At 34.0% G+C, this 13,918-nt stretch overlaps 1 protein-coding gene across 1 annotated transcript; it reads right to left on the bottom strand.

Annotated features, from left to right (window-relative positions):
- Window positions 1–10,743: 10,743 nt before the first annotated feature.
- LOC145185329 (uncharacterized) lies at window positions 10,744–13,013 on the bottom strand. Its single transcript, XM_090069860.1, has one exon. The coding sequence runs from the start codon at window positions 12,714–12,716 to the stop codon at window positions 10,926–10,928; it is 1,791 nt and encodes a 596-aa protein (XP_089925986.1). The 5' UTR covers window positions 12,717–13,013; the 3' UTR covers window positions 10,744–10,925.
- Window positions 13,014–13,918: the final 905 nt, after the last annotated feature.

The following is a 13,918-nucleotide window of genomic DNA, read 5'->3' as shown; positions in this document are numbered from 1 at the left end:
ATATTAACTACAATAATAGAATATTTTTAGTTTTTTATTTGTAAATATATTTTTTTAATGATCTGGAAATAAAAGTGTAATGATAAAAAATTTGTTCATTTTGTGTATTCAACTAAGTTATCTATAAATATAATACAATATTTTGTGTGGACAGTTGTACTGTTTGACTGGTAAAATCTGATATACAAACAATCACTATTAAATAGAAAATTAAATATTAAAAAGCTAAGTTATACTTGGTTATTAAGCAATCTTCAAAACATGATTTATAACTTTTGCACTTTCAATTTAAGCGCAAAAGCGAATTTAAAAAATCGCGAAAAAAAATCATATAGTTGGGCCGGTAATGGTACCAATTGTTAGCCAACTGTTTTATTATTGTTGGGCCGTTAATGGCAACCAATTGTTTAAAAACAGTTGGCTAAGTGTTGGTAAAAGCGTTACGTTTTTTTCACGGTACCAACTAAATAGCCGACTGTTGGCCCAACTGTAGCTAATAGTTGGTTATTAGGATCGGGCCAACTACTTACCAACTGTTCGATGTTTACTGGGATAGCCTTAGAATGTTTGTTTGCTTGTTATTTGTTAAAGGTTTGAAATAGTGAAAGGTACCCATTAAATTTTCCTTGTCTAAAGGTTTTAAAAAACTTGAAAGTGGTTGCTTTTTCCGGAAAAACTTGGGAGTTATTCAATGTTACGGTGTTTACTTTCATTCAGCGTTTATAAAACACCACCTTTAACTTATATTTGAATAATTTTTGTATTTAGTGAGCGAATCAGTCTTTCATCGCGTAAACAAAAAATTGAGTAGTAAAGTAAAAGAGAATTCAAAATTTAAATTTGTTTCTGCACATGTGCAGATCAAGTGATACAATTTAAATTTAATTATTTATTATAAACAGTTTAATGTTTATAGAACTTAAAGTTTACAGTACAAATATTACAACTTTTAGAGTTTTTTTTATAACATTTGCAATTTGCTAATTGAGCCAGAAATTTGCGGCAATCGACGATGTAAAATTTTTTATTAAATACTAAAAGATGAATGATTCTTTAATATGGTTAAAAATTAATCACAAAAAAATTTAAAAAGGTAAGAAATACAACTTACGATCTCAATATAATTTGCAATGACTTATTATAAGAAATAAAACACACTATAGAAGGTTGTCAGCTATATTAATCTATGTAAGATTTTATCAGGTACTATTAGTTACAATATAAGATTATCAACCACTCCACACCACAACCACTGTTGATTGGTGCGTGCCACTTAACAATTGAGTTGACCTTAACGATTGAGTAGACCTTATCAACACGTTCATCATCTGTCTGTTTATGTTCAGTCTTTTCCTTAGTTTTTTTAAATAAGAAAATTGCTGCAAATGGTGTAAACTGTCAATATTTAACTAAACTATTGACAATAGTATTATAAATTCAATTACTGTTAACTATAGGCACCGGTGATTTGGCTCGTAAAATCCGCTAAAAAGTCAATCCGACCATGGACGTATTAGAGATGTACGTGCAACTCATTGTTTTACATCAAAGAGGCCACAGAAATTAGCGAGCCATGCGAGTTTCCGACAAACTCAAAATTTTCACCCGTCAACAAAAAAATATATTAAAATGGCTGCCCACAGTTTTAACACAGAAACTCTGATCACGTGGTATTAGTTTAAACATTTACAGCATTTGTTTAATAAGACTGTTCAAGCTAAAGTAACTACTTAACGCGTTGACAAACTACTGAATAAATTACACCAAGTTGAAGGAATTTAGCTGTCGGCACGAACAGATTTTCATCATTTTTTCAAGATGAACATTTGTAAATTTGGGAATTTTTTACATTTAAACAAAGCCAGTTAATGATAAAATAGACCTGTAAGGCTAATTTTAAAATCATTAAAAAAAGTATATAAAAAAGCGTAAATGAAATTTTTTGTCAAGATCTGGTTTTATGCAATTCCTTCGTCCTTCATTCACCAGCCTTAATTTTGTGTACTTTTTATGTCGCCATTTTTTGCGGTGTTTAACGGCAAATGGCGGCCGGAACCCTTCAAGACATTGCGCAGAATCACTATTTGATTAAATCTATTAAACTTACTTTTTATAACAAATCTTTTTTGAATATTAATGGTTTAAAAGCATAAGAAATTCTATTTTAGCAAACTTCACAAAAATCAATTTAAAAAACAGATAAGGAAATTTATATTTTATTGTAATTACTGTTTAATAACGGAAAGACCAAACGCCGACTTTTAATAACGACACATTTCGACAACATTGTTCTAGGAGCATTAGAGCTGGTTATTGAAGCAAATTTTTTAAAAAATTAAAAAGAAAAAAAAAATAACTTTCATGTTATTTTTATTTGTAACTTTCATGTTAAATTTGCTTTTTTTTTTCTTTTTGACGTTTCTCCGTTCAGACTTATTTCAAATTCTAACATATGACAATTCTAAGATTTTCTGTCTGACATCTTTCTATTCTCGGTTGTAATAATCCATATTTTTAATGTTCATTTTTTCAATTGCGGAAATTTTCTTTCTAATTGCAACATTCGTATTTTAAGTTTTACACAAATTTTAATTATTTTGAAATAAGCTGTAAATACAGCCTCTTATGAACCATAGATTGCAACTTTGACTTTGTACAACTAAGTTTTAAAACCGTGTTGAAATTAAGGATATATCAAATGAATAAAAAGTTATGTTGATTAGATCGACGTTTACATTACCAACCCTTTTCTCTTGCAAATTTTTTTATTACATTTTCAACGAACAGTTTATTAAATTAAGTTTACGATCACAATAATGTGAAAGCGGTTGAATTTTCTGGACATAAATGGATATATGAAATGAGTTTGGTTTTTAGATAAAATGAGTTGGAAAAATGAGGTTGCGATTTTTAAATGTTAATTGATCAAAATGATTAAATAATTAGGCACCGCCGATTCGGTTCATAAAATCCGCAAAAAGCCAATCCGACTTATTTTGCGGATTAAAACAGTCAGTTCGTAAAAATTTTTCGGATTAATAATCCGAAAACTAATTTACGAACCACTAGCGAATTTTTTTTTTGCGGATTCTCTTTGCTGTTCGGATTATTAATCCGAAAAATTTTTACGAATCAATTTAACTTTAATTCGCTTAGCGAATTATACGAATCGCGTTCCGTTCGCTTCACCATTAAATGGTTTGGTTCAAAGAAATTACATTTTTATTATATGTGCGTCCTATAAAAAGTGGATTTCTTTTTCATTTTCAATCAGTCCTATTTGGAAATCTTAACCTACAACAATTCATTCAACAGATCAAGTCTACTATTCTTCACCTACATTTATTACGGTAAGCCATTGTTATGTTATTTTGATTTAAAAGTTAGGAATATTTCAAACTGAATTTTTGCGGGTTTTTTTTTTGTTTTTTTGTGGATCGAGTTCCTTTGCGAATCGTTTCGCATTGCGGATTCCTTCAATTAGTGGATTGGTCCAATAAAATTTACATTGTTATATTTCTTCTACTTAAATATTAACAGAAATAAAAATAGAAATAGAGATAAAAACTTGTTTGAAAAATTGTTACGTTCATTTCAATAATTAAGACAAATAATTAGTTCTTTTATTGAAAACTTTACGCATGCCTCTAAAAGATCATTTATTGTTAAGACGAATATTAAGGAAAATTTTCAAATAACTTAATAAATAATTAGTTCTTTTTCGGAAACTGTTTGTATGCATAAAAAACAATCACGTTTTATTAAGGCAAATATTAAGGAAATATTGAGGTAAATATTTCAATAAAAAGTCCGTAAACCGAAAATGTGATTTGATCCGTGTTTTCGAATTTTTAATCCGAAAAGTAATCCTTACTAATAATCTGATCCATTTTTGTGGATTTTAAATTCAAAAAATAATCCGAAATATTTGTCCGATCCGAGATGGCAAACTTAATCCGATTCGTTTCTTTTTTATTTATTTCACTTTTTTTTTTCTTTTCAGATGCCTAACCTCCCAGCTAGCCAGCCCGTAAGGTACCCGGGTGGGTCCCAGCCGGGCCGCAGGACGGGACCCATACGGGTAATCCAGACGGATCCCGCCGGTTTTTGTCCGCGGGATCCAGACGGGACCCGTCCGGGATTCCCGCCAGAATACGTAAACGGGACCCAGCCGGGACCCAGATGGTATTCAGAAGGGATAGCAAACAGAACCCATTCGGAACCCAGCTGGTATTCAGCTGGGATAACCCAGATATCCCATAATTATCCCAGGTATTATAGGTATAATAATGATAATAAATATAATAATAATAATAATAATAATAATAATAATAATAATAATAATAATAATAATAATAATAATAATAATAATAATAATAATAATAATAATAATAATAATAATAATAATAATAATAATAATAATAATAATAATAATAGTAATAATTACAGTATCTCAACAACTAAAAACCAGTGTTTTCAACTTAATGTTTCAATCAATTGGCAAAAATCAACATAGAATTATCTATAAATAGTTATTGCAAACATAACGAAAACATAATGAAACTGCAATACCTAAAATTCTGTTAGTAAAAAAATTATTCTCAAATATATTTTACTATAATCAAACAGTAAAAAAATTGTTCTTATCCGACAATCGTAATTTAAAAACGGATAACGAAATATTTTAAAAATATATCCAAAAAAAATATATACCACTATTTGAAAAAGAAACAACATTAAAGCGTAAAAGAAATATAATATTAACAAAGTATCGCAAAAACTTTCACACAACAAAATGGCAATTTCAAACTTCATCCCTGAGGTAAATTCTAAAACAGTCAACATGTGGCGTTAACGCCCGGGAAAACCGTACGGTTCCCGTCTGACTCCCGATGCCATAACCTGGATAAAAACCATACCAGATCCCCGGTTCAATACCGTACGGGACCCGTCTGTATAGGCTAGCTGGGCTATCTAATATTTGGTCATTCTTCAACAATGTGGAGGAAAACAAGACAAAATGCAAGGCCTGTGGCAAAATATACTTAATCAATAAAAGCACCACAAATCCTTTAAGGAACCATTTGAAAAGAGTCCACTTGAATTTATATAAACAATTAGAAAGGAAAGACAAGCAAAAATCATCAATACCAGACATTTTTGATGAGCTTGCCTCTGAAGACTCAGATTTTGAACAAACATAAGAAAGAGGATAAAAGAGGAGATGTCCACAGACAAAAAAAGATACACCTACATCGCCACTGCCTGGACCAAGTGGAACTTGTGGCACTTCCAACACACAGACACGGCAAGGCAGAAAACAGGCTACCAAACCTGAATGGGAAGTTACTGATATCATTCAAATAAGAACTGTTGTTGACATTACTAAATGGGTGATTGAGGACACTCAACCATTTTCTATTGTAGAAACTGACGCATTCACCCGGATGATGAAAACTGCAACCAACGGTCAATTCAGAGCCATTACAGCAAAGAATATATCTACAAAATACATTCCTCTCCTTTTTAAATTCATCAAGGAACAAGTAAAAATCATTTTCAATACAGACAAGTCAAATCTTGATGGAGTGGCCTTTACATCCGACGTGTGGACTACTGATCACACCAATTTGTCTTTCATGAGCCTTACACTCCACTATATATATTCAAAGTTCCAATTAAAGCGCTTTTTGGTGGAAATGTCCTACTTCCCCGAACAATATACTGGCAACAACATTGCCAAGAAGCTCAATGAATCTATCAACAAACTTGAACTTGATTTTGGAATCAAAACCTGGATAACAGTCGACGGTGCAGCTAATGTCCAAGCAGGTGTTAGGAAATCAATTGGGGTTCAAAGTGCAATTTGGTGTGTCGACCACCGTCTTAATCTAGTTGTCAGTGGTGCTGTCGATGATAAAAGATGTCCAAAATGGTCAGTTCTCAACCACAAAATAACAAAGTTAGTAGGTCACTTCAACCAGTCCTCTCAAAAAGTTATGACTTTAGTTAATGCTGCCAAAGCCTTAAATAACTCCAGAACGAAGTTAGTACAGAGATGCCCCACAAAATGGAACTCTGACCTCCATCAAATGGAGTCTGTGGTGGATCTTCTTCCGGCGATGCATTCTTTAAAGAATCCAAACCCAACTGTTTCTGGAGGTTTTAAGTTGAAAGATCTTTTACCAACAGATGATGAAGTGGAATCTATTCAATCTGTCATCCAGCTTCTGAGAGGCTTCTCAGAATTCTCTGAGAAATGCAGCAGCGAAAAGAATGTTAGCATCTATTCCGTTATTAATTGCCTATACAACATCTGAAGAAGATTAGCAAGGGAGATGATCAAGCCAAAAACCGAGGTGTCATCAGAGCTTGCTCACTATTTCAATGAAGATCTAAATAAAAGATTCGAAGGGGAGTTGATGAATATTGAATTCTCTATAGCTCATTTTTTAGATCCTAACAGCAAGGCCATGTGCTTTGTGGATGAGGGAGAAAAATTTGAAGTAGTCAAAACTGCAGTAAAGAAAGCTATGGAAGAACTGTCCAAAAAAAAATTTTGGCTAGCCAAAGCACTCCTTCCCCTTCAATGCTGGATGATGAAGTTGATGACGACTTTGATTTCACTGAACAACTGAGGAAGAAAGTGTTTGGTGCAGGTTACATTAATCCTGGAAGAGAAACAAGCACCAAGAATGCCATTTCTGCTGAAATTGAGGGGTATATGAATTCAAAACCAGTTCCAGCAAATGCAAATGTACTGGAATTCTGGAAACAAAACCAGTATATTTACCCAATAATGTCAAGGCTGGCCAGAAAAAACCTCTATATACCTGCTGCATCATCAACATCTGAAAGAGTTTTCTCAACAGCAGCAGTATATACAGCTCTAGAAGAACCAATCTTTTAATCTCAAAGGTTAAGATGTTGGTATATATGAAAGAAAACACTAAGGAACTCAGTAAAATTCAAGACATTGTGTGGCCAGGAAATGAATTTGGAAAATGATTAACTTTCAGTGTGATTTTGACTTTTTTTGTTTCATAACTAGGAAATCAGTTCGTTTCATTGTATATTTGAATATTATAAATAAATAAAAATGAATCTTATTTCAAAAGCATTTTTTATTCTGAATCCGTATAAATCCGATAAACAGTAACGAATCGGCGGTCTCTATAAATAATTAAATAAATGATTTCAAAGAATTTTAAAGTGAATTGGTGATTATGATAAAGCTTAGACACAATATCAAGTGAGGGAGCCGTCAATTAAAGTTGAGTGTTTCTTCATTACGTAGAACTCCTGCTTTTTTGATTCATCAATTATCAGACCTAAATTATTGCTCATCTTCTTTAAAACAAGTTTCTTTTTCTACATAAAAACTTGTTTAACCCCCTCAGCTCCCCCACCGGATTTTAAGCTCAAATCTGTAACTTATGAATGGTGTTGACATAGTTAGCATATACTTGACTTATGACTTTCTTGTTACATTAACAAGACAATCATAATTCAAGTATATGCTAATTGTCTTGTTACATTAACTTTTAGGAGGCTTAAGAAGGATATGAGTAGCTAGGAGAAAAAAAATTGTGTTTGAATTTCGACCTTGGTGTTTATATTTTGACTCAGAGTTTGTTCTAACAGAGAAATAAAAGGAAAAGAAAAAAAAAAAGGGAGGAGGGGGGGGGAGAAAGAGAAAAAAGTTCTTATTAAACTATTTAATGCGTCGCCATCGCAACAGTTGTAGAATGTAATAAACTTTCAAATTTAAGTTCTTTTTTCAATTAATATTCTGAATAAATATATAGTTAAAGTGTTACGTATACAGGCTGTGGCAGCACCAGAAATTTAAGTCTGACGGAAATTTTTGCCAGTCACATCAACTTCCTTTTACTTGTTAAAGATAACAACAATAGAACCAAGTTTTAAGCTTAGTTTTACATAGATAGACATTCTTAACATTTTAAGAGATAACGCGGATAATGAAAAAGAAATTGAGATCATTTACTTGACTACTTTAGTACATGTATAACTTGAGATATAATAAATAATACAAAATATCAACAAGTTTGAACTACTCCATCTACTATATTGCTGCAGTCTTCCAGTTTATTGAATATTATAGAATTTTCTATTAGGGCTTACTTCATCAGACATTATTGCCTTTACTTTAAGTCCAACGGATTCCAATATCACCATATCATATATACATCATTACTTTATATAATATATTTAATATCATCGTTAGAAGTTTTAAAGAATTTAGCAAAGCCAATTTATGATAAACCACAAGAATAACTAACTATTTAATATTAATATAATATGATTTACCAGCTATATATAAACTAAATTTTATTTGGCAAAAACAAATAAGTTATTATGTGCCTTTTATGACAAATGAAGTATATAAAATATGAGAAACGAAAGCATGAAATATATAGCTGCATTTTGAAAGATAATTATAAATTTGAACAACTTTTTAAAGAGTTTTGCTTTATCTAATGAATTATAAAAAAGCTCATTAGAAGATACATCAACAAAAAAAATAATGCATATACTTAATTTCTAGAATAGTCGAGGCAAAAAATGGCGACATATCGGAAAAAGTACACAAAATTAAGGCTGGTGAATGAAGGACGAAGGAATTGGATAAAACCAGATCTTGACAAAAAATTTTATTTACGCTTTGTTATATTTCGCTATACCTTTTTTAGTCATTTTATGATTAGTCTTACAGGTCTTTTTTATCATTGACTGGCTTTGTCTACATGAAAAAAGTTCCCAAATTTACAAACGTTCATCTTGAAAAAATGATAAAACCTGTTCATGCCAACAACTTATTTCCTTTACCCTGATGTTATTTGCTCAGTAATTTGTCAACATGTGAAATAGTTACTTTAGCCTTAACAGTCTTATTAAAAGCCATAAAAGTTTAAGTTAATACCATGTGATAAAAATTTAGGTTTTAAATCTGTCGCGGCAGCTATTTTAATAGATTTTTTGTTGACGGCGGAAAATTTAGATTTATTCGGAAACTCGCATGGTTCGCTGAAATCAGCGGCCTCTTTGATGTTAAACAAGATGTCCATCTCTTATACGTCCATGGAAGACCATAAAACGCTGCGTGCTTTAAAAAGACCGGAACTTTTAAAAAGACCGGAACTTTTACATTTTTGTGTTTTGTTGATGCCTAACAATGTAGTTTTAAAAACAAAGTGAACAAAAATGGTTTTATTTGAAAGGTTTAAAAGAACTGATGTGTCAAAATTGATCCACGCAGGTTTACCTACAAGAAAAAAAATCAGAATGTCTGGAGTATCAAAAAGTACAATTTATAAGGTTAAAAAACATAATAAATAATATTATTTATAAGGTTATAAAACATAATAAATAATATTATTTATAAGGTTATAAAACATAATAAATAACAAATAGTGCTGAAAGAGCTCAGATGCCAACTCCTGTGAACAAGAGAGTTGACCAGAAGTTCACAGGACAACATAAGAATCATGTTGAGATTAATCCTAATGTGTCCATTACAAAGACTCCCAAAGCGTTTGAAATTGACAAAAAGACTGTCAGAAAGACTGTCAAGACTCTTTAAATGGTCAGTGTGCTCAGGCTTACCAGTCAACTTTTAACAGACTGACTCAAAGCTCTCAGATTAGAGCCTTCAAACAAGCTTTTCAATAGCTTAAAAACTACAGCCAAAATCTTTTGAGAAGATTTTGGCTGTAGAGTTGAATGTGTCAATAACAGAAAAATGGACCAATTTATTGTTCAGAAAGGTTACAGTGCTCACCTGTATGCCATGCAAAGCATCCTCAGTCAATAATGATGTTAGGTGCTGTTGTTTCATATGGTGAAAAAACCTCTTCTAGCCCAGATTTGAATTTATTTGATTATTCAATATGAAGCGTTGTGAAAAGTAAGGCATGAAAAAAACCCACTCAAGTCTCAGATCTCTCAAGTCATCCATCACAAGAACTTGGAAATCTGTGTCATAGAAAAACTCATAAGTACTTGCCAGGGCTTCTGTCCATGCCCAGAGGCCGTCATTAAAAAAAAGGAGATCTGGTTGAATCAGTTTATTTCGAACTTTTATTTATAAATATTACTTAGAAATTAGTACTTTTAGGACTAAAATTTTGTAAGTAATAAGTCCAGTAATAAGAAAAAGTAACCAGTAGTAAGAAAAAATCCGCAAATCAAAATCACACCTTGTAAACGACTGTAATGAAACTAAGAACGGTTATAAAAAAAAAGATAATTTAATATAATTGAAAGCTTTTTAGATATTTTTTTCGCTATTTTTCTTGAAAAAATGATATTGATGAAAATCTAATTTCATGGAAGTGTGAAATGCCCATCTTCAGGGGAAACTACATTCCTCTACCAACTTTGTGGTTCACAAGATGTATATTTAAATCTTATAGATTTAATTAAAACTTTTTAAATAATTGCTTAACAGCTACCAAAAACATTGCAGACGAAGAGAAATTAGTTAAGGTGGTAGGCCTATGAAAAAGAGAGATTTTTGATCAAAAATTGAAAAAATAGGTAATATATTGTATTTATGTAAAAATTTATCCTCTATCTTCTGATATATAACTTGTTTAGGTTTGATCAAACTAAAAGGGTTTAAAATAACTTATATTATCAGCTAGTTTGTTTATTGTAGTTTTTTCTCGCAATCGACAAGTCACTAAATAGCAATAATTTTCTCTTCTAACTAACTCTCCCTTTTTACAAATTTTCTCCTTTATATATACCCCATGCTTTTCCCAAAATATCCTTCCACAAACCGTCATAAATCACCACAAACACATATTTACAATTCTTATTGGTAAATCTATTAAAGCTATTAAATCCCTAACGTCATCAAATGTTCTAGAACTTTCCGAAATTACACTCCTCCTTGATCCTTACGGATCATCCAAATAGTAATCAAGGTATTTCGAAGGCATGCGCCGTTCCCGACCACTCCGTCGCAAAAGCATGTCGATTTCTTGGGGTCTATCTTCAGCGTCGATATTTTCCTCGTTCGTCTCTAATACATCTTTAATTGGATCTCCTTGGTTTTCAGCGTCCACTTGATCAGTTTCAACATTCATCTCTACTTCCTCATCAGGGATAATGTAGGGCTGAGTATCAGTTCGAGGTCTAACATGTTTCACATGACGCGGAATGCCGTTCACTTCTACGGTTTGGTTTAACGCATTCCGAGTTACCGTAGCTGGTTGCCACTTTGTATGGCACCTCGCATTTGGTGGTTTCAGCCAGACTTTATCGCCAATTCGAAATCTCTCGTTCAGGACATTTCGTGCAGGAAGATTCTCTTTTTTCAATCCTTTCACACCAATGGGGTAGCTGTATATTTTGCCCATCGGGCTTGCACCATTTTTGTCGGCTGAGACATTGTACCAATATAGTGCTTCCGGTATCGACATTTTTGATCGTTCTGCTATTCTCTTGATCGTACGGTGGTTTCTTTCCACAATTCCATTTCCTTCAGGATAATAAGCGGCTCTATATCTAATTTGCACTCCCCAACTATCAAGGAAACTCCTTATCTCTTTAGTCTTAAATGTTGGCTCATTGTCAGTTAATATCTCAGACGGTGCTCCACGTTCACAAAAAACAAGACGGAGTATTCGGACTATGGCAACACTTCCGTATGAGCTCGATAATTGTCGCCACAACGCGTATTTTGAAGGTCCACAATCAATTAGACTCAAAAACTTGTCAGTGCCATAATGCGTGATATCCATGGCCAATCTCTCCCAGTTTCCTTTAACATCCAATTTTCCTTTTTCCCACCGTATTGGCGCTGGATCTATTGACTGACATGGTTCGCAATTTTTTATCACACTTCGAACATCGTTTTCAGTAGCAGTCGGAATTGTTTTACGAACAAAGTTTAACGTTCGATTCACTCCAAAATGTCCAGTTCTTTTGTGTATATTGGAAATAGCTTCAGCCTTCGTAGCTGCGACTCCCATGCAACTATTCCGACACTCTGGCACAGTCAGTTTGTTGAACCATCTGCTGCGAACTCTAGTTAATGCGTCGGCCAAATTATCTTTAGAAGGAATGAGTTTCACCTCGACGCTAACATCGTATTCTTCAATTAGTTGTTGCAACACGCTCAGTCTTCTTCGAATCAGCATTTCCCCCGTCGCTTTTGATCTCAACCTTGATTTTCCCGTAAGGGCGTCAGAAACCCAGTGGTACACAGTCACGGAATCGGTAAAAACAGTCACTTTCTTCAGCTTCCACATCAGAGCCATATTCATTCCCCGTATCACAGCGTCTAGTTCTGCCATGTTTATATGAACATCAGACGTTTCTTTTCGCAGCCATGTTGCATCCTCCACAGTAGTCTCCCCAACTTGAATAAGAGCACCAATCGCTAAAGAACTGGCATCAACCCACACTTTTCCCTCATCACCACGCACAGCCCAATCACCACAAGCAGGCTCGCAGCGTTCCACCTCAGCAAATACTTCCTGAAGCACCCACTTAACGTTCTCATCACAAACATCATCGTCCCAACCCGTCGTCAGACTGACAGCTTTCCTCTTCAAGAGACTACAAATCACTCGCAACCAACCACACACGGGTAAATGTCCTACCAACTGTCCACAGATTGAAAACACAACTCTCCTGGTTAACTTTTGCGAGATAGCATCAACTCGATTCCCTCTGGACCACATCAGTTTGTTACCAATCCTAACACACGAACTCCATTATCATCAATCTGCTCACCATCTTTACTCTCTAAACCATATTTCAAAAAATGCCTCTTGACATAATCAAGACTCACCACACTTTCGTCTACGAAAATGTCGTCTACATAAGCGGACGTTCCCCTCTTCACTAATTCGTCTTGATCAATGACGGCACTCACAACGGATTTCATGATCATTGGCGCAACATTCAATCCGAAACCAAGTCGTGTCAAGCAATACCTTTTATTTCGAAACACCACTGTTTGGAACGGCCAAAGAGATTTATCATTTTTTAGTTGAAGATAAGCCTTGCGTAAATCGATGATTGCTGGTTTGTTACCCATCCTTCTCCATTCTCTAAGCTTTTCGACACACACATCTGCATCTCTCGTGTATGCCTCAATGAAATCGTTAGCTTCTCTCCAGTCTAGAACAGGTCGGATTTTGTTGTCTTTGTTTCTCTGAATGACAGCCATTAACGGAATCTGCCCTTTGGGCGGCCCCAATTCATTTTCGTTGTACTCTAACAGCCATTTCCGATCAATCCATTCCTGTAGTTCGTTTTCATAGTCTGCTCTAGCGTATTGTGGAATTCCGTACTGTGCCACTTTATTATACAATCGGTTGGGGCCTTCTCCATCTCTCCATTTCCATTTGACTCTCCATTCAGCACCATTAAAAACTGCTTCATGATCTTTCTTTTTTATTTCGATTTTCTTGACTTTGTTCTTGTTCAAAGCCGTTGCTCCACAGTAACTTAATCCGAACTTCGCTTTTCCCAAAGGAGAGATGGATACTCCTCCTAGTAACTTAATGGAACTCATTCCAAGCATCATATCGACTCCAAACGGTTGGAAATCCACTAAAATAACCTGATCACGTGCTTTAATGCCATCAACCTCAAGAATCACGACCGCTGACCCAGTGCACTGATGAACCTTTCCTTCAAACGTTACTACCTTTTGAGAGTTTGAGTACCTACATTGACTTCTGGGCAGGAATTTTTTATTCAAAATTGTCTTCGAACACCCTGTGTCTACTAACGCTGTCGCAACCATACCGTTAACTTTCAAACGAATAACAGATAATGCGCTCATTCCACCGATGTTCAGGAGCGAGGTAGCGCAGATGCCTCGCTCCTGCAATCGTTTCCCTGCAGCTTCCAGCATTTCGATGCAATGTGTCCT

This window comes from Hydra viridissima, unplaced genomic scaffold (assembly GCF_058129835.1).
Source record: "Hydra viridissima isolate aposymbiotic clone 2 unplaced genomic scaffold, HvirCarnegie_v1 scaffold_12, whole genome shotgun sequence".
Classification (NCBI taxonomy): Eukaryota; Metazoa; Cnidaria; class Hydrozoa; order Anthoathecata; family Hydridae; genus Hydra; species Hydra viridissima.
Note: the sequence above shows the minus strand (reverse complement) of the source record. Positions and strands in the feature narration are given on the sequence as shown.